The sequence below is a fragment of the Alligator mississippiensis genome, chromosome 12, assembly GCF_030867095.1.
Source record: "Alligator mississippiensis isolate rAllMis1 chromosome 12, rAllMis1, whole genome shotgun sequence".
In the NCBI taxonomy this organism is placed as follows: Eukaryota; Metazoa; Chordata; order Crocodylia; family Alligatoridae; genus Alligator; species Alligator mississippiensis.
In genome coordinates, this window is record NC_081835.1 from 36962993 (window position 1) to 36984392 (window position 21400).

Genomic DNA, 21400 nt, shown 5'->3' on the forward strand with positions numbered 1-21400 from the left:
GACATTATGTTCTGTTTTTCCTCTGATGGCTCCGAAGGGCTAAAAGGTATTGTAAAATGTAAAACAAAAACCCTGATTTTTATTTTTTTTTTTAAGAACACTGTTATTTTTAATAGTATAAAAGAAATATTTTACCTACCTTACTTCAGAATTTGAAATCTTGAACTGATAAATGATCTTATTAGGTTCCCACTGTAATATTTAAAGTGCCTGGTTTCTAGGCATCAAATTTCACTGCATTGCTGAATGTCTATTTTCAGAACAATTTTTTAAAATAACCTGATGTAAAAGTAGAGATGTGAATAAGTGTTTTTGTTGCAATTGTTACGAATGTGTGATACTAAGTCATCTGGAAGCTATCAATACCATGCAAAACTTCCTATAGAAGTCCCTAATGAAATAACTGATTTATGGTTTTTTAGTGCTTTCTCAAATTGCAGTACATATTTTAACATCAATTTAGTTAGCAATCATTCAGACTGATGATAGGAGCAGCCCTAGGCAGTGAACTTTATTAATTTCAGCCAATGAGAAGTAGGCCATTCAAAACAATTGATATAAACTTAAAAACAAAGTCAACTTGTTTAACAGACCAATTTCTGAGTGGTTGAACACAGTATAAGCCTATTATATATAATGCTATGAGAAAACACTTTATAGTACTGGGAAATTATGTACCTGAAAAATGTTTACTATGGTCAGTAAGGTAACATCAATACAATAGTCTGCTATTGTGAAAAATGCCTTCACTGTATTTGAAGTGACTGTATTTGCATTACTTGATTTGTATTAGTAGACGTGTGGCATCATATGCCTTTTAAAGTTTCCAGTTTATTTATATTCTTTCTTTTTTCTAAATCTTATCCTGTGTACATTTCTAGTGGAAAGCAAAATAAGTAGGTTTTCATTACCTTCCAATATTTATAAATGTGGTTTATATCAAATGATTAATTTAACTTTGACTGCACAGATTCTCTCTTGGAGACTGACCATAGCATTTTAATAGTATGACACACTTCTTTTTCCAGTTAGAATATCAAATATATATGGAGTCATATGTTTTAATTCTAGTTAAGTTCTGGCCTTTCTCAAATGGCACCAAACCTGTAAGACTACTTGAATATGGAAAATTATTTTTCTATGATTCATCTTGTTTTTTCACCATTTCTGTTGTAGTCCTCCAAAGTATTTTGTTTAATTTTATGTACACAATAAATATTTATTTTTCACAAATGATGATCATTAACCCTACTAATGTACTTAACCTATTTTAAAAGAATTTTTAAGCATCTGACTTAAAAAAATTTCTGAAAATGAAAAATAAAGTTAATCTCTTTTACATAGTCACAAAACAGCATGTTGAAACTAAGTGGCATGATTAATTTCTTAAAATATTTCTAAATGTTATGTGAGAACTTATAGTACATGAGTGATGAATTCAGACATGCATGTGCTTGTCTCCATTTGTGTCTAATTAATCTTTTCAAAATTAGGTATGTTTGAAGAAGATGAGTTGTAATATTTGTTCCAGAAGCTGAGCATATGCCATTTCGTGGGCTGTCTAAATTGAGTACTTCTAAAATTGTCTTCCAAACCATATTTGTTTATTAGTTTTTGAAACTAACAGTTGTTACTGTGGAAAAGTATATATAAAACTACAGGAAATAATCATACAGAGGAGGAAATTACTTCACTAAAGTGAATTCTATGGGCTCTGCTTTACAAACCATACAAAGCTTTTTATGGTAGCACACATTTTTGGATACATAACTTTTTACTTGAGTCAGCCTTTTGTGTTTGTTTGGAATGCTAGTGCCAGTTCTGTCATGTAAAACACCATCTACTGAGCTTTATTCATTTATCTCAGTTTCATAATAATTCCCAGGTGCCTTTATGAAGAGGAAGCTGTACAAAATTGTATTAAGAAAAAGAAGAGAGAACTTGCAATCTAGTTTCATTGCCCTAACCAGGGCAGACTTTAATTGATTATTCATTCATTCATTCATTCATTCACATTCAAAGAATGTGCATATGGTGACATGGGCTAGGGATAGACATTTAAAAAGCCTGAGCCTGAATTGATTCAGTCTTTGGAGCCTGTGTGACTGGTGCCTCCTGAATCTGGGGGGGCACCCGCAGAAGCTGCCGACCCTGTTGGGGGGAGGGGGGGGCACCAGCCCTACTGACAGCATCAGCGTTGGCCATCGGGGGAACACCAGCCCCATCAGGGGGGACACGTGAACCCCTATGCATCCCCTACCAGTCGCCTATGCTTTGCAGGTTAGTCTAGCCTGGCTAGGCTAAACCAGTTTGTAACCGGACAGACATCCCAGAAATGCAGGCACGTGCCTGCAGAGGCTCAGGCTAGAAGCCGGAGGGATCTAGAACAGCCCTCCCTTCCATTCCACAATGTTGAGCTGAGGGGGGGGCATGGCCAGGCAGGACACTATGATTAGGGAGGGGTTCCGCCTCCCCCTTCTGAACAGCCCAGCAGGGAATTAATAACAGTGTTTATCACCCCTAACTCAGTGTTTATCACCCCATCAGAAAACAAAGCCTCTCTCTATTAATTCAAGTTCTTAAACAGCTTTTCTAAGGAAGGAACTGGTCTCCCACAGCACGGACTGTAGCCAACATGTTGTATGCTAGGGGAAGCCAGGCAGAAGTCTGCAGTCTCTGCCAGAGCTGCAGCCAGGGAGCAGAGGGGAGGAGCTGGCCCTGCTGTGGAGCAGTGAGCCCCACCCAGCCCAGGCAGCATGCCAGGATACTGGGGGAGTCTGATTTAACTTAAACCAGCAAGGGGTCTGGGGCAGACATTGCATAAACCAGTCTGACTCAAATCAGTTAAGTCTGATACTCCATTCAACCAGGTTAATCTCAAACCAGTGTAAGCCATTTTCAAACTGGTTTATGTACACTGAACATCTGTTCTGTTACAGGTTTAAACCAGTTTCTGATCACTTAAACTGGTCCTAGCGATGAGGAACAAATGGAGAAAAGAGGTTGGATTGTATACCGGCTGTCTAAATGAATTAGCTATAAACTTATTGAGATCTACTGGATGTCTAAGACAGCACTACAACATTTCATAGGGAATTCCCTAAAGTTGTAAATGGTTTTCTTGTATTTTTCTAGTTTTGTATAGCAATATTATGAGGGATAGTCTTGCACTTACTTCCTTCATTAAATTGGGATTTCAAATCCTATCATTGTCTTTATTACTAATAATGTATGTTTCTAAGAACAGTAGCCTCTCTTAAACTTTTCAAGTTTCCAAACTCATACCACTTTTGGCATGTGCATCCACATTGAGATTTTTTTATGATCTTCACCATGTATGCCTTTGCTACAAGAATTGTAAGGGGAAACCTCAAATCAATGAAAAAGAAAGGATTAAAACTAGGCATTTAATTCAAGTCACTGAAAACTTACTGCAACAGTGCCAGGAATTAACACACATTGTATTTACTCAAATCACCAATGAGGTTTTTTCCTTTAATCAGCATGTGGTAGGGCAATGCTCATCTTGGATTTGAGTACTAGCCCAGGGCAGGGGCCAGCTCAGCTCTGGTTTTGGCCTTGAGCCCAGAGCTGAAGCCAGGACTGAGCCACTATCCTCCCTGGGCTGAAATGGCTCTTTTGACAGGAGAGGAGAACTGGGAAGACAAGAGAGAGGGAGAAAACTGCTGCCTGACTATAGGGCAAGGGAGAAACCCCCTATCCCCTGCCCTACTCCCAAGTAGGGGGTGAGGGTGCCAGTTGCAGGGGAGGCAGGGGATAGGAGAAGCAAACTGCAAGTGTGAGTTGGGGGTGGGTGGACAAGCTGCAGTTGGGAAAGGGGGTGCAGGGCAGGCTGCAGGGGGAGAGGAAGGGGAAGAGGCAGACTGCAGGGGGAAGCTGGGTTGGGGAGGCATGAAGTGGGGGGCAGGCACAGGCATTGAGGGGCAGGGGGTATGTGTTAAGGGGTACATGGTGGAGGACAGACAGCAGAGGGGGCTTGCACAGAGGGAAAAGGGTCAGGGGCCTGGCTCTTCAGTACCCACTGCTGCTTTCCCTGTCACAGCAGTGGGTGGACAAATTTAAGATGATCTTTCCCTAATTAGATTTGATACATGGAAAATTTTAACAAATGTATAATTTTACATGAATGGAATCTAATTATTGGGGGGTCACCTTAAATTTGAAGTTGTCTTGGATTCAGGTAAATAAGGTAATTAGCTATAGCTTTTTCCTACATAGGAGACTGGTAAACTGTCACTTTCACATCTGTTATCACTAATTTTTCTTCAGTTTGAAAAAATGTGCATTCTTATACCTGTGTAATCCATACTTACTTAGTGTGTTGCCCTGTCTACCTTCTCATTCATTGCTAGTTCTAAATGTGGTTGAACCTATTACAGTCCTAAGAAACTTGAGTGTTAGAGTCTCTAGACTGCATAAAAGTTAGCAGAAAAACCAAAATTAGAGTAAGTTTGATAACTTTATTATTTTGAAAGACTTTAATAGAGAAACTGAAAACAAAAAATATTCTCGTCTGAGCCATTAGAAATATTCAGCAGAACAATTATAGATGGAATTTCTTATAAAATGCACAGAAATGCGTGTCTTCCTTTTACCTTTCAAATGATAGCATTCATGTAGCTAGAGGAAAGAACTCACATAAATTAAGGATTATATATACATGCTTCTACAGCCTAAAAAACAAATTCCCTACTGCTTTGTAAAAGCTATCTAAAAAGTGAAGGGTGTTATTTGACTCTTGAAAGCTAAGGCCTGATATTCAAAGAATAATTTTAATTTGGTTTGGCAACGGTTATACTAAATAGTTTTGATTTTTGTCAGTAAGCATACATATAATATATAATCTCCATAGATATGACTTAATTATACCACTTTTGTAGTTTCTGAACACATGATTTATGTTATAGTTATACAAACCATATTGTTTTGTGGTTTTAAGTATAATTAACATGAGCAGAGAGGTGACTAGCCATGTTAGTCTGAAGTCAGGCAGCATACACAAGTGCCAAGGCTGCTCCGATGCACTCGTTGAAAGAGCCTTAGTTCAAGCACCCCTGCCACCAATTTTAAGCATGCAGATGTTGATACACAAGACATGGCAATGCTTTAATTAGAGTGGCTCTCAGACCCATTCTAATTAAAGCACTGCCCCCCATCTTACCCCCAGAGCATGTGTAAAAGTGCCCATGGAGACTAACTGGTTTAGATGGACATGAGCTTTCACAGGCAACGACCTACTTTTCATCAGCATAGGTGAATCTTTGCCCCTCCCCCTTCCCTTTTGAAGACACTTTCTTTGTGAGAACATGGGAATGGAAATTACCAGACTTTTTGGTTCTGAAAATAATCTCCATTCCATCCCTTCCGTTTTGTCTATCCTTATTCAGGGTACCCTTCAAGAGACTTAGAGCAAAAAATAGAATCACATCTCTTTTTCTGAGGAATAGAAGAGCTCTTTAAGACTAAAAATAAATTTGTTGCATTTAATTGCTGCTTAACATTAAGAAGATAACTTCAGAATTCCAATTTTAGGTCCATGGAATTGCTCTGCAACTCTTAACCTACTAAATACATTTTTCATATTTCCATATATGTGGTGTAAAGAAAGAAACTCAGGTTTTAGACAGGAAAGTGAATGAATGTGTCAGGACAGAGTACTATCTTTTGGTCTGTCCACAGCACCATGAGTCTTTACCAACTGTCAAGTGGGTAGTAACTCATCTCAGAAAACAGGGAATATTAGTATACCCTTGTTTTGATGATCCAAAGGAAAAAGCCACACATGCTAAGTTCTGTTCAGTGTACCCTCCAACTCTACCTTGCTGGACCTGAAAATCTGATGAAGAGAATGTCTCACGTACACAGAGAATACGCTATATAAGAGTGTTTTTTGACTCCACAACAGTCAAAGTGTAACTGTCTGAGGACAGATGCATTACTATTATCAACCATATTAATTCTCTGCAAAAAGAAATGTGCATTCTAGGGAGAACCTGACCAGGTCATACGGTTCATAACACATCATGTCAGACTATGCCTTGTTACATGCATGGTTGGCTAGTGAACAGATATTACAGTTTCCTTGTGAACTTCCCCTCCAATATTCTGTTGTTTAAATGGTGGTAATGCACACATCTGAGGATGGGCTTTACATTAGCTATTACTGTTTAAAGAAGATCTTGAAATTATTGTGAATAGTTCTGTGAAAACACTACCCTAGCAGTACAGCAACAGTCAAATGTTAAGCCAAAACCTTGAATACTGAATGTAGTTTTGGCCTCTCCCCTACCCCTGCCATTTCAGAAAGGATATTATAGATCTAGAAAAGGTACTGAGGAAAGCCAGCAAGGATGACCCAGAGGTATGGAGAAATGTCCTCATGTGGAAAGACTAGATAGACTAGAACATTTTAGAGAAAAAAAAAATTGATGAAGGGTATGATAAAGGAAGGAAGCATGCCACCTGACAGCTGCTACCACAGTAATGATTGGAAGCTAGCTCTGAGAACATTCCTCATTGTCAAGAATGCTTTTCTACAACATGGAGGTTATCAGTTTATCATTCTTTAAAGGTTATCATGAAAGATGTGAAGAAAATAAAGAGAGAATCACTGTTTTACTGCATTTTACCATACTTAGAACTAGGGGACATGCAGTGAAATTATTAGGTAGCAAGTTTAAAACAAAACTAAGTTTTTTCACACGGCATGTAATTAACTTCTGGAATTCGGTATTGTGGAAGCTGTTCAAAAGGGGATTGGACAAATTCATAGAAGGGCCCATCAGTGGGTATTAAACATGGTAGTTGGGGGTGCAATCTAAAATTAGCGCTTCCTACGTTCCTGAATGCTGCAAGCTGTAGTGGGAGGGAGGCACAGGACAAATTCATTCAGATTAGTATATCATATACACTTACGACTTGGCCTAATTCTTTCACTAGCACTGGTCAGCTGAGGTTGGTCTGTCAAAAATGACTGAGTCCCCTGATTTCCCACAGAAGAAATGCCTTAAAGGGATTTTTATACATGTATAAGTGGCTTAGGTGCCCAGTGTTCTTAAATGCTTTTGCAGATCCCATTAGAAAACTCTTCAAAACTTTAGGCATCTTTGAAATTCTGTCCAGAAATTCTGTCTAGACCTCTAGAGGCTGTCTTTAGGGCAGTGCGTTTCTGCAGCATTCTCTGATAACAATCTGTACTTTAAAGTTACAGTATTACCTTGTTTGACCTGAAAAGTAAAACATTGAAACAGTGTTTTCAGTAATGGCCTGTAACTAGAGCAGGGATGTAAAATAGTATTCAGTCAAATGTAGAAAATACTGACTCGTGCAAAGTTCAAAAGAAAACCGCACAAGAGAATGCTTGATTATTTAAGATGCAGCCCTGTGATTTTGAAAAAAATTATATTACATAATCATAGGAAAGCAATTCTTATGTACAGTAACTCACTGTCACCAAAAAGAGAAATAATGCTGACAATATATGATATTCTTTGAATACCCAGATGCAAGGAAACCCTTTCCATGACTGTTCTTTTAATATCTATACCCAGAGCCGACCCTAGCGGGGTGCGGGGCCCCCTTAACACTGCATGGGGCTGTGGTACCCCTGCAAAGGGGGAGGGGAGTCTCTGCGCTTCTGCGGTGTGGGGCGTTCCAGTGGGCCCCATGGGAGGGGTCACAGCTGCTCTGCCTGGCACTGCGGAACCCCCCAAAGTGCGGGGCCCCAGGGTGCTCGCCCCTATTCTCCATACCCTAGGGATGGCTCTGTCTTACTATTTGTCTACTAAAGGTATTTATTACCACCTATGAATTTTTTGTGTGTGCTGGAAAATCAAAGGAATCCTGGGCACATGAGAGAATTCTCATTCAGCTCACAGGAGTGTGAATGTGATGAGGCCAGGAGCAATAAATATATCCTCTGGGGCAAGAGAAGGAGTGATCATAACTTGGAGTAGCTGACACAGGGTACACATGCTCCCCCATTCCTTTATCTGTGCTGTGTGAAAAGTGTTTCTTTCTGCTTCCTCCTATTTTGTTTTGCTGTAAGGAGAGAGGGATCACATATGGAATCTGAGCCAAGGCTCTGTAGTTTATCCTGCCTACTGCCAGTGTAATTGAGTACTGAGGTAGCATTGACCACTTGAATTAATTCTATTTGTTGATGGCAAAGGGAGGGAGTTCGATGCAGTTCAGTACCTGGGTAGATTGTCGGCTCCTTATTTGATTCTTACCCTTAAGTAGTATGCTGGGATCTCTGAAGCCAGGGCCTAATTTTATCTTGATATCTGAAGCCAAACAAAGACTAACCCACTCTGGTTTGATATCCCAGATACCTAATCTGGCTGGCCTCCTAACTCTGTGCTCTGCCTGACCCTCTGGATCTCTGACTTGATTCCTCAAACAGATCTCCTGGCTTCTGGCTCCTTAGCTCCCCTATACTTACACTCTTCATGCTCCTTTGGATCTCAGTTACTTCTTCAGACCCTGGATGAACCCCTGACCTGGCTGTCCATGACCTGGCATGACTGGTGGGAGGCAGAGGCTGTAGGGGGCAGGCAGGAGGAGGGGCAAGGTACAGGATGGCAAGGGGGAGGGTTCAGACTGCTTGACCCTCCCCACACTGTCTGCCCCACCACTAGTCCCCCTACTGCCTATTGCCCCCCATGGCCTTCCTCCCACCACCTGCCCCCCTGCCCCAGACCACTAGCTACTGTCTATTATAGTTTTTCACTGAAACAGTAGCAGTGACAAATTTAAGACAACCCTCCAATAATTATTCCATGCATGGAAAATTAAAACAAATTTATAATTTTTCCATGTACAGAATCTAAATTGAGTCATCTTGTTTTCAGGTAAATGTGTTTTTGTTTTTTGTGTTATTTCTCACCTTTCCTCCAGGATTTCAGTGTCTGATTTTGACTTTTAAATTACACTTGTTACAACTTTGGTGTATTCCATTAGTCACAGTGGAATATTCATATTCCATAATATGACACTATTCTATAAGGTCCTGTGATCCACTAGGCTGCTTTGGTATAGCTCTTGAGTTTGACATTGAAGGAGGAAGGGGGCATATCTCTATATATGGTCTTACTCTGCAGCGTGGGGCATGATTCTCTTCCTTGGAGCTCTGAAGTGTATTTTAACAAACTGCTTCTGTTCCTGCAGTGGCAGGACATTGAGAGTGTCCTCATCTCCTTGCTGTACCTGTGGCAGTTAAGGGTGTTTGGGGTTTTTATGGCATTGTGCTGGGTACTTGTGTGAGGGTTGTTTGTGCAGTTTTAAGAATAGGTTAGTGTAGCTAGGTTCAGACTCCAGGGTGACTCTGATACCCCCTGGTGGCCACACAATCCTTACCCACCTCCACCTATAGGGTAACCTCCCCTTGGTACTTGCCTGCCACACTTTGATATAATTGTTTGATTGGAAGGAAGGCTGCCTAATGGACCCTAGAGCAAGCCTCAGTTCCTTTAGATGCCAGCTAGTTCTCCCAGAGCACCTGTAGCCTTAAAGCTAATCATGGTCTCTGTTCTTCCCTACAGCCATTCCCTTGCCTCACAGGTATTACCATTTAATGACTTTGGCGGGCACTTGGCCCCAACCTGATACCAGGTCACTCAGGCCTCTATACCTTTATCAGGGTCACAGCCATCCGAGCCTCAGCCCCTTTTGTCTCACTGGTTCCCTTAGCCTAGGGCCACTGTGTGTGACCTGGCTTTCGGTTCAAGCACTTAACTGCTTAATCCAGCTTTGTCTTTGCCCTGTCCTGGGTAATATACGTGCTGAGCCTGCTTCAGCTCCTGGGCCTTACTTGCTCTTGTCTCTCTCCTTTTTGTGCACAGGACCCCCTGGCCCTTGTTCTGCCCTTCTTTGGTACTGGGCCTCCTGGTCCTTGCCCTGGCTTCAGTCTCTCGTCCTCTCTCTGGGCTTTAAACGCCCCCCTCCCAGGCCTAAAGCCTATGGCATGTCCTGAATCAAGGCCCCTAAACACTGGCATGCCCCTGGCACCTCACAGTGTGTTTAAACCATCAATGTGCCCCTCAAGTGCCCCATCATGGCCTCCACTCATTCCCCGTTCAGCCACTCCCAAACCACCTGTTGACACTAACCAAAGAGTAAGTCTTCTAGCAAACACAAACTAAACCCCCTTTGAGTCCAAACATAAACAATGGCTAGCTGCCTGCATGAGAAGGTTTCCCCTTACCCCAGGTACTGTGCCCCAGTGGGGTATCAGCAATCTGTCTGCCTTCCTTCAAGACAACCCAAGTGCCAGCTAGGAGAGCTCCTGCATTCCCCTGGTTCTGGAGCTCTTGTCTCGGCAGTCTCCAGAGACAGACTGCCTCTCCTGGCTTAGGGCCTGTGTTTATATACCTCCCTGGCACCGCCCCCTGTTGGTCATGTCCCTCCCTTAGCTGCTGCAGGTGTTTCCTGATTCAGCTTGCTGGCTTAGCCTCAGGGTGATTTACTGCTGCTGATATCTTCTGTGCTTCTATCTTGTCTCTTATGCAAGGCTCTAGCCTAGGGGTAGGCAATTATTTGGACCTGACAGCCATGTTGGCCATTTTGGTGAGCTGTTGTGGCCTGAGTCAGCACTGCTACCACCCCACCCTGCACAACAACTCTTCAAAACTCCTTATGAGGGATGGGTTGCCTGGGCAGTGGTGTTTAGGATCAGGACAGGTGGGCGAGGTGGGTGAGGCTGGAATAACAGGGCAAAGGTGTGGGATGGTGACTGCATGGGGCCGGGGCCAAGTCAGAGCCACAGCCATGATCCACTGCCTGCTTGCCTCTGCGATGGGCATGGGTCCCAGCTCATTTCCGGGGGCTTGTCTCCAGCCTCCTGCTTCTTCCCTTGCTCAACTCAAACCACCTGCTCATTCTCCTGCTCATCTCCAGCCTTGGGAGGCTGGAGACAAGCAGGAGGCTGGAGAGAGCAGGAGAATGAGCAGGAGGCTGGAGACAGCAGGGGTAGTCTCCAGCTCATCTCCAGAGGCTTGTTTCCAGCCTCCTGCTCCTTCCCTTGCTCATCTCCAGCCTCCTGCACATTCTCCTGCTTGTCTGCATCCCCCCTGCTCATTCACCTGCTTGTCTCCAGCCTTGGGAGAGTCACTCCAGCCTTGGGAGAGTCCTGCACATGCCTATTCCAATGTCTCAAAGGGGTTTGAGATGCTGCAAGAGGCATATGCACACTCGTCTGGACATGCCCATAAGGTACATCTATATGTGCACGTTAATGTCGTGTTGAGTAATTAGCTCTGCAATAAAGCATCATGATCTACATGTGTGCAGTCTTAGGGCACAGTAAATCAATTAACTCCACTGTAGGATAGTATTGTCAGGGACAGTACTGTCCTACATTAGGGTAATTTAGTTCATATGTAGAAACACATGTTCAGATAGTGACACAGACCGGCTGGGGCATGAGGGTGCTTAAAGTGCGGGGCCTGCCTGCCAGCTAGCCCCACACTGTAGCACCCTTTTGCCCCAGCCAGCCCTGCCGCCACCACCCAGAGCCCAGGGCTGACCCCTTGGACCCTCTGCCAGCCAGGAGTTGCTCCGCCCCGGCTCAGACTGTTGCAGGCCCAGGCCCAGGTGTAAATGCTGCCCCTAGGAGCAGCTGACTCTGGTGTGAACTGTGCTGGAGTTCATTGCATCGCACTAATAGCACATGTAGATGCACCCATTATGTAATTAAAAATGGCTGTTCTGCAGAAATAAGCCTGGAAAAAAAAAAACAAAGCAGGAGCACCTTTGAAGTGCCTTACTATGAAAGGCTTCCTGTAACATTTGTACTCTTCAGAGGAGTTCAGTTGGGGACTGGGGATTGCTTGGACCTGCAGCATTCTACAGTACTCTGCTTCCCATTTCCCTGTGGCTTCAAGGAGCCAGCTCTGTGACTTGCAACTAATTGTACTCCTCCAAGATCACAGTAGGTTGTCTAATTGCCGTTGGGTGCAAAGGCATGCCAACCCCTAGATTTGCCTGACACCCATCCTGTGGACTCTAGTTCTGTAATGAGAATGTCCTCGCAGTTGTGCTCCAAGGGCTCCAAATCTTACAATTTGTAGCAGCTTCCTGTGTCTAGGTCATCTGAACATCTCCCTTGGCCTTGCAGATGTTGGGCAGGATACAGGCTGAAACAACCTTCCAGGGTATATAATGTTCAGTAGGTGCATCTACATGAGTTGTTTCATGCAGAGCTGCCTAATCAGCTCTGCAGTAAAGTCTCAGCATCTAAACAAGCAGCCCTATTAGACCCCAGGAAACTAAGTCCACTGCAAATTAGCACTTGTAAATACAAGTACTATCCTGTGGTGGCGTTCTTTAGTGTATAGCAATGTATGTGTAGATGCTGACAGGGCTTCCTGGGACATGTGGGTGCTTCAGTGTGGGGCTCTCTGCCTACGCTAGGGCCTCTCATGCCTCAGCCAGCCCCTTTGCAGCATCTTGACCTGGGTCAGAGCAGCCCCAGGCTGGCCCTTGGGGCCCTCTGCTAGCTGGGGCTGCTCCAGTCCAGCTCAATGTGCTGCAGTTGCAGGTGCATGTGAAGATGTGGCACCTGGGAGCAATAAACTCCAGTGCAACATGCACTACAATTTATTCATTTGCATTAATTTCACATTTAGATGTGCCCAGTGGCATCCAACCCTCACTTCCAAGGAGTGCCTTCTAGTGAACCTAGGTTTGTAAAAGATGAACTCCAGAGTTATGTGGCAGCTACTCAGCCAGTAATTGAATAGTATTTTCCTGGCATCCAGGTACCCAGTGTAAGGCTCTACAAGCCAAGGGAGATACTAGAGGTGCAGACAGAAGTGTAGCTCCCAACTGTAACTCACAACATTTTCTGCAAAGTGTTCTGAGTTACAGCATTACCCCAGACCAAACGGGAGTTTGCTTTTGGTTCCAGTGGGGAGGGGAATCTAGCTGAGGGCTGGGAGCCTGTAGGCAGGCTCCTACAGCTTTCTGCCATGCTCTGTTTTTAGAATGGGAGGGGGGGGAAAGGCAGAGGAGGGAACTCATTCTTGGGGTTCCCCAGCCAGTGCAGAAGGGTGGAGTGTGTGAATTGGAGCCCCCCAACCTGGGGAGAGGGGGATGCTAAAAAACCCCCAGACTGAACTCCCTCCTCTCCCATTCTGAAAACAGTGACAGGCTGGGAGCTTTGCAGACCCAAGTTACAGAAGATGCTACATTTTGCATTGTCTTCATCTGATACCTCATGTAATGAGGGTTGTTAGCAGACAATTGGAACAGCCAGTTAGAAGGGTTGTTAGTGGGGCAATCGGGACAACCAATTAGAAGGTACCCAATTGTCCTTAAATTGCCGAATCACTGAAGGAAGGTGGTTGACAGAGGGCTAAGCAGGCCTGGGCATAATAATTAACTGGGGAAATTATACAAGACTGCAAGGGACACAAATAAGAGGGGTAATAATTTATTAGATTCTTAACAACCAACCATAACAACAATTTAATACCATCAACAACAATGAGCAACAAGAACAACACACACACACACACACACACACACACACACACACACACACACACACACACACGAACAAGGCAATCAATGAAGAAATTCCATGCACAAGGCACCAAAGCAATCTTGGCGCTCACTCCCAGCACTCCACCGCTGTGGCAGCACCTCACATCCACAAGGGATATTGACCTATGCAGCCCTCACCCAAGACACACAAATAAATACAGATGGGAGACTGGCTGTCTCTGCATTTTTCTCTGTTTTCTCTGGCTGCTTCTCCAGTCAGAGCTGGTTGCTCTTCCAGCTGGTCAGTTTATTATCTAGACTATTCCAGCCTAGAGACTCCCATACACAAGCTCACTCGCTCACTCACTCTCCCTCACACTCTCACTTTGGCTGCTCCATGGTAGAGGTCTAATAGAGGAGACTGATGCTCGACTCTAGGAGCTACTAAACTACTCTTCTAGCCATAAGTGAGAGGTAGGAGACGTGGAAGCACACAAGAGACAAGCAGCACCCAGGGAGTCACACGAGACTCATGCGAGACCCAGGGAGAGACAGGTTCTCTCACATTGTCCACTGTTATAGCCTTGGTGGACAGGCAGCTGTCAGTCATGAGAGGCACCAATTAAACACAGGTGCACATGAAACCGCTTTGCACTCAGCATTGTGAACCGCTGCACTCGGCATTCTACCTGTCCCTAGAATGTATCAGATCACCCGAAAGGCTTCTCGCACTTTCTGAGGCTTCACTACACATGCTCTTTTGCTAGACTGGGTCAACTCCTAGGAGAGGTTAAGTTCACCCACCCTGGAACTTTCTGGCTTCTGGTAAAGGCATCTTGTGAATTGGTGACCACCATGGTCAGACATTCACCTGCTTGGCCAATTTTGAAGCTGTCTGCAGCCATGCACTTGTTTTTGGTCACAGCTATAAACTGCTTTCTGTGACCAGATTGGGAGAAAATTGTCACTTCTGTCTATACCCTAAGTCCCTGATTATCTAAAGTCACACTCTACCTTGATCCTGGTTAGCCCATAGTCATCTTCCCATCAGTCAACAGCAGGGATCCTGGTTTCTCTGTTTAAAAATACCAAATTCTCTGGTAAAAACTCCCAAACTCTTCAATTTAAAAACCCCAAATCCACATTTTTCTGCCATTAAAATGAAATGCCACAATATATATAGGTATCAGTTGAACACAATGTTTTATTGATATATTTACAATTTTAAAGGAATTTGGAGGCCTAACCATGTCTCAGTCTTTATAATAAAATTCTAAATATTTATGTATTTTGGCCTTTGATTTTGTCTTTTTTGTTGCTTTCTTTTTTTTAAATCAGAGAAAATCAGAGCACCCCCTGCCCCTTTCACTTACCAAGACATGGTTCCAGCTGTGGCTGTCCCTACCACTGCTTTGTGGCCCTGAGCAGCCCTGATATGCCAGTGCCTGGCCCCTGCCCATGCCGTTGCCCCTCACTTCTAACCTGCAGCCCCCTACCCCCAGCCCTGCCAGTGCCCCTCACTCCGTATCCACAGTTCCCCACTGTTCCCAGCCCTGCTGGTGCCCCTCACTCCTGACCTACAGCCCCCTGTCCTCCCAACCCAGCTGGAGGGGGCCTTCAGCTGCCAGGGCTGCAGGACCTAGCAGCAGCTACAGTCAGAACAGAGTGCAGAACAGCCTCCTCCACTCCTGAAGTTGGCATGGTCAGAAGGGAGCTGAGCAGAGCCCATGGAGTGGGGGAGAATGTAGGCTGCCCACTGTGGGGCTTGGGGCTCCCCACCGTGCTATCTTCCGTCTGGGGCCTCCGCAGCCCAGCAAGTGAGACCCAGTGTGGGAGGGAAGCAACAGGGAGCAAAATTCTATGCTGTCGCCACCCCCACTACTGCTAGGTGGGCAGGGAGTCCCTCACCATGGCAGTGCAGATGTTGTGGGGTCCCGGCAGCAGCAGCAGCACCAAGCCTACCTGCCCCACTCTGCCCTCCTGAGCCAGGCCCTGCCTACTGGGCCATGGAGGCTCCTGGCAGAAGGGCAGCAGGGTGGGGAGTCCTGGGCCCTGAAGCAGGCAGTCTACATCCTTCTCTGCCCCATGCACAAATCTGGGGGTGGGGGGCACATGCCCTCCCATGTCCCTCCATGTGTCTCCTCTGGCACAGAACCCCTCCTCAGGAGTATGCACAGCAGCAGGGAGGCAGCCTGTCCACCACCTCTGGAAAAGCCACCCTTGGCTTCTTCCTGCTCCCCCAGCCAGTCCCGCAGCTGCACAGTCCCACCCTGGTCATGGACACCCCCAGCTCCAGCCATCAACCCTGCTCCACTTCCTCCCTCACCATGGCCACCTCAGTCTGCCCCTCCCACTCCATGCATCGCCTATGCCCATGCTGCCTATGCTCCCTTCCCCCCATAGGCTTACCTTCAGGCAGCTGGGGAAGCTGCTCTCCTCCATTGCATGGCTGTATTGCTGGCCATGTGCATGTATATACATGCACACATGCATGTGGCACCCCTTGAATCCTGTTCCCCCCCAGCCCCAAGAACCCCCTTGTGGGCTGGAACTCTGCCAGCCTGCAAAGGGAAACCGCTGTTTCCTACATTTTTCTCGTCTAAAGGGAAACATCTGTGTTTTTCTGTGGCAAATGGAAAACCAAGATCCCTGGTCTTCAGGAGTATCAGCCCAAAGTTTCCAAACATCCTGGTGCCATAGACCTTGACTGACCAGCTGGTGATGATATGTGTGAACTGTCCCTGGTGGCCTATGATACCCTGGGCATGTCTACATATGCACTTTAATGTGCATTAGCCTATTTTAATGCACATTAAAGCATCACAGAAAATCTGTGTGATTTCACTAATGTACATTAAAATAGGCTAATGTGATTTTTCTAGTACTTCACAATGTAGGTATTAGATTTAATGCACGTTACCAAAAACCCATTAATGAATGTGTAGACACGACCCCTGTACCATGATGAAGAAGAAATCCTTATGGTTGATGTACTGTGGTGGGCAGCACACAAGATAGGAATGGGAGTAACACTGATGACCCCTATGCTGTTTGGAAAGCCTATGTGGGCAAATCCAGCAATGACTTCCTAGGGGTTGGTGAGGCAGATGAGCTGTGGCGCCCTCTGGATGGTGTGGCTCATCTTTTGCATATCCAGTCCCACTGTGGACATGACCATGTACTGGAGTCTGATCATCTTCCAGATGCTGATGGCTACTGTCGCACTTAAAAAACAGATTTTTAAACCTAGTGCTTTAAGAATTGACACGACACTTGGTTGATTAAAGCAAATCTTTTTGCTATTAATAACTAGCAATAAGCTATAAAACTAAATGACAGAAAAAGGACTTTTTCCCAATATAAAATGAGCTAGTAGTCCTTGTATTATCTTAGTTGCAAGAGATTTTTACCCAAGCAGGAAGGAAGTAGTTTGTCAGCTTTCACACAGAGTAGGTCTTTCACTTGCACACTGGGTGGTGCAGGATGGCTTCTTGATTTTCTCTGGATTGCACACCTTGCTGGCAATTCTGTCTTGCTTTTTATACTGTTTTAATTGTATAGCTTCAAAGCATTTTTCCTTGATGTTTGGTCAATTAAAGTCTGAACAAAACAGGGAGAAAAAGGGTAACCATCACATTACAGTTGTTAAATTGCCTGGCTACTGGTTTTTTTGGATTTGTCCAGGTGTAAAGACTTGTGTTTCTTGTAGTTAAACATGATGGGCCTTGAGTGGTCAAACAAGATGCTTAGAGGCATTGGTTACTGGACCTGTCTTCGGGTATTTGCTTATCAGTGGGGCAAATTTGCAATAGCTTGTAGATGGTCTATTTACAAAACTTCAGACATACATTGAATGATTGAGACATTTGTAACACCTTAGACATTGGATGCCTGTTTTGAGAAATCTGAGGATGTGTGTTTAGCAAGGTGCATTTGTCACATAGGGCATTTTTTACAGGTTTTGCTTGAAATGTATATTAAGTCTTTTGTCTCCATTAGTTGCTAGTTCAGTTGAAATGTATACGTGGTTTCCTTGAGTACTTTAGTTACACTGGCTCAGCCTTTTTCTCTGGCTCTTTTAGTTTGGATATGCACATATGATGAGTGTTTCAGGTCTCTGCCAACAATTTTCATTTTAAAGGAACCATCACTCTTATTATTTTATAGCATGGGTCTGATATTGGGTGCCTGCACCACCTCTGGAAGGAGTCTATTCCAGGTCTTGGGGGCTTGGCCAGTAAATAAATTTTTCCTTATGTCCAGCCTAAAAAGGTCTTGGAGGAGTTTATGACCGTTGGTCCTTGTTTTTCCTTGGGGCACTCTGGTGAACAGGCATTCCCCCAGATCCTGATGTACAGGCCTATTCTCTTGCCTTCTGATCATGCGTGTGGCTCTGCTCTGGACTCTCTCAAGTGGCTCTCCTTTGGACTCTCTCAAGTGACTTGACATCCTTCTTGAATTGCAGAGCCCAGAACTGGATGCAGTACTCCAGCTGTGGCCTCACCAAGGCCGAGAACAGTGGGAGGATGACATCCTGAGATTTACTTGAGAAGCATCTATGAATGCAAGCCAGAGTATTGTTTGCTTCACCAGCTGCAACATCGCATTGGTGGCTTTTGTTCATCTTGTGGTCAGTCATGACCCCCAAGTCTCTTTCAGCCATGGTGCTAGCAAGTGTAGCTCTGCTGAGCCTGTAAGCATGCTGCAGGTTTTTTCTCCCTAGGTGGAGTACCTTACATTTATCTATATTGAAAGTCATCAGGTTTGTATCCGCCCACTTACTAAATTTATCCAGGTCAGCCTGGATCACTAGCTTGTCCTCCGGTGTGGACGCTATGCCTCAAAGTTTAGTGCCATCAGTGAACTTAGCCAGTGTGCTCCTGATACCAATGTCCACATCATTGATAAAGATGTTAAAAAGAACCGGTCCAAGGACAGAGCCTTGGGGGATGCCACTGGTCACAGAGCGCCATGATGATTCACTACCATCAACCACTATTCTCTGGGTCCAACCTTGGAGCCAATTACCCAGCTATCAGACTGTGGTGAAGCCAAGGCCACAGTTGGCCAATTTTTTCCATAAGGAGGTCATGGGACACCAGATCAAAAGCTTTTTTAAAGTCCAGATATATGACATCAATCTCTTGAGATTGGTCAGGCAAAACCTACCCACGACAAATCCATGCTGGCTATCCCTCAGGATGTTGCCTTCAGACAGCTTATCCAGAAGGGTCTCCTTGATAATTTTCTCTAAAATCTTACCAGGAATTGTGGTCAAGCTGATTGGCCTGTAATTCCCGGGATCTACTTTTTGCCCTTTCTTGAAGATGAGTACCACATTGGCCTTCTTCCAGTCTTCAGGTACTTCACCTGAGTGCCACTAATTTTCAAATATTTTTGCCAATGGCTGGGCTATGACACCTGCCAACTCCTTGAGCACTCTAGGGTGTAATCTGTCTGTAATCCAAGTCCCAGCCACACCTCTTTCAAGATTCAACAAAACAAGTCCTTTATTTGTAATCTTCTCGCAACACAAAAGTTTAGACTTTTGCAGCCATTTTAAAGTGCCCCTGATGGAAAAAGGATTGTATGGTTGCACAATGCTGAAAAACTCCAAATTTAAAGCACTTCAAATTACAGCAGAGTTTGTAAATGCTTTAAATGAATGCTTGCCCATATCCTTGATCTGATTGATATAAATAAAACATTCAATATAGAGAAATGCAAAAGCTTTTAAATTATTAAATAAATCTGTGAAAAACAGAACACTGGGCATGAGAATGTGTGTCATTTTTTCTGAATGGCCTATTCTTAAGCAAAATGCCCAATGCAGTCTTTCTGTAGAAGGGCCATATACTATACCAATTTTACGAAAAAAATGCACAAAATTGTAAATAATTTGTTTCACATTCAAATAAATTGTTTGGGCTTTATTATGTATAGCTTAATTTTATGAGAGTAGGATTAGAGATAAATTTATAGCATTCTGGTTTTATAGACAAATGGTTGTATAATGTTAGAGAAAACAAGTAGCCTGTATGTTGGGCACATTGTATATGCTATATATAATAAATTATCAAGTATTATGTTTAAAAGAGTACTCTGGTACAAAGTATTAAAAATACTTAAGGAGAAACTTAAGAAGAAATTTTAAGATGGAATGCTTCTTTCCTTTTCTTATGGTGACCAAAATCTTCAAGTGGTTGAAAATCTCTTAAATCTTAACTACTTTCCTGGGAATTAGAAGCTCATTTATAAGCATTTCTCATAGAATGCTTCTACTGCTAATAAGATAAAATGAAAAATTTAAACATTCCTTCATCAATTTAAAATTCTTATTTTACATTAACTGGAAACATTTCAACTGCACTTATTTATGGAAATCAAAAACAGCATAATGAATTTACCAGTACCTTCTACAGTATACATTTTCTGTATAGCAATGTATCTTTAAGTAAGCACAGCTATAGGTAGGAAGCATACATAGGTAAAAAGAAATGTTACAAATATTTTTTTTATATAGATTGTTTCAGTTCTTTTATAGTATTAGCACTGAACTTTCTGTTTTTTATTCTACAGAAAAATCTTTACATAAGAACAAACTTGTAACTATATTAAGATCTTAAGCACTTCCTCCCTAAAATTCTAAGTAGAAGGTAGTTTAAAACTACAAGATTTTCAGCAATTTGTTTCTCCAGCACTACAGTTTTTAAGCAATCTATCATGTATTTCTTGAATATGACACAAATAGTAGACAATCTAATTTATTTGGTTTTTAAATCCATGAAGTCAGACTAGATATGGCAAGTTAAGTATATTGGCCGTAATCTGTTTTTGCAATTTTCAGCAGGTTTGCTTAGGTGTAACTGAGAGTACAAATAGGTCTACAGTATTTAAACAGAAATACTATCAAGAGAATTTTAAGAGACCCTAATCTAATCACTGTTTTTTGCGTGTGTGTATGCATGTGTAACAGGATAAACTAAACAAGTCAAACAGCTTTTAGGTGACATACTTCAACAAATCAAACAGCTTTTAGGTGACATACTTCATCAAAAACCACTTTTGGTACATTATTTGCGTTAATTGTGGCTACAGTGCGAATACACATTTTTAACTAGGAATTAACTTGATTGGAGCATGTGATAGAGAATAAATAATGTCATTACAGATGTAAAAATAAATTTTGCATCAAAAAGTATGGTGTTTATTTGATCTTCTGTGGTTTCAGCACAACACTGGAATAGGATCTTATGCAGGAAAATGCATAAGGTGAAATCTCTCTTGTATTGATGTAATTGTTTTCAAGATGAAGATGTTCCAAACATGAATCTCCATCCTCTTCTTCCTCATTACTGTCATCAACAATATCATCACCAATGTTAGATCTACAGATGCGTTCTGAAGGGACTGTCCTGGGCAATCAGATGAAAAATACTGGCTTAATTATTAAAGATTACTAGCAAGTTATTTGTTAATCAGTTCATTTTAGAGTTGCTGATTACCGTGTTTAAAGCATTTGGATTTGATCAGCAATATAACTTTTATTAGATTTACAATAGCAACAATGATAATTATAATAATGTTACATTAATATTACCACTACTTATTATTCATGTACAATATAACAATGGTAATAAAGACATTTTTTTTATTGAGCTCATTTAAAAATGAGTTTACACCTCAATTACTTTTTCTAACACAGTTAAATGTTTCTCTTTGCATTGTTAATTTAATGTATTTACTTTTGAAATCAGTTTTTGAATGAACTGCATTCTTAACAACATGTATAACACACATGGTCCATCACTCAGCTACTTTGCAGATCTCAGGGCAAAACAAAGTAGCTGGAAAAATGTGCTACGTGGACATTTACAAATTCCCCACATAAAGG

At 43.0% G+C, this 21400-nt stretch overlaps 2 protein-coding genes across 6 annotated transcripts in view; one reads left to right on the plus strand and one right to left on the minus strand.

Annotated features, from left to right (window-relative positions):
• Positions 1-21400, plus strand: part of CENPP (centromere protein P) — a 296268-nt gene that overhangs the window by 187349 nt on the left and 87519 nt on the right. The gene's annotated exons all lie outside the window — the stretch shown is intronic.
• The window catches only part of ECM2 (extracellular matrix protein 2), a 33947-nt gene continuing 31537 nt past the window's right edge, over positions 18991-21400 (minus strand). Inside the window, exon 10 of one of the 2 annotated variants that reach the window (XM_006261123.4) lies at positions 18991-20921. In XM_006261123.4, the coding sequence (XP_006261185.1) occupies positions 20714-20921 (208 nt within the window). In that variant the 3' untranslated portion in view covers positions 18991-20713. The remainder of the gene's footprint in view (positions 20922-21400) is intronic. The other variant, XM_019477339.2, reaches the window with a different exon arrangement.